General features: G+C 63.2%; 1 protein-coding gene across 1 annotated transcript in view; it reads left to right on the forward strand.

Moving 5' to 3' along the window:
• The window catches only part of LOC104496051 (RILP-like protein 1), a gene marked incomplete at both ends in the record, with an annotated part of 1,855 nt that overhangs the window by 440 nt on the left and 1,154 nt on the right, over positions 1–261 (forward strand). Inside the window, 1 exon segment of the mRNA XM_010139117.1 lies at positions 235–255. Coding sequence (XP_010137419.1) covers positions 235–255 — 21 coding nt within the window.

The raw sequence follows: 261 nt of genomic DNA on the forward strand, positions 1-261 counted from the left end.
GGGGGGGGGGGCCAACCCCAGGGTGGGTGCTGCGGCTGCCAGCACAAGGATGTGTCGGGCACAGCCTAAAGATCTCAGCAACTCTTTCCACTGTTCCCACTCCACCATCTGCCAGGGACGATGGCAGAACGATGCTTTGCGGAAGCATCAAGAAACCCTGCGGTTCTGTAGGGTCAGGGGAGTCCTTGGGTCCCGGTGGCCGCTCATGCCTGTTCCACCCGTGTCTGGACTCAGACAGCACGGCACGGCAGGAGCCGGAGG

This window comes from Buceros rhinoceros, unplaced genomic scaffold (assembly GCF_000710305.1).
Source record: "Buceros rhinoceros silvestris isolate BGI_N320 unplaced genomic scaffold, ASM71030v1 scaffold36656, whole genome shotgun sequence".
In the NCBI taxonomy this organism is placed as follows: Eukaryota; Metazoa; Chordata; class Aves; order Bucerotiformes; family Bucerotidae; genus Buceros; species Buceros rhinoceros.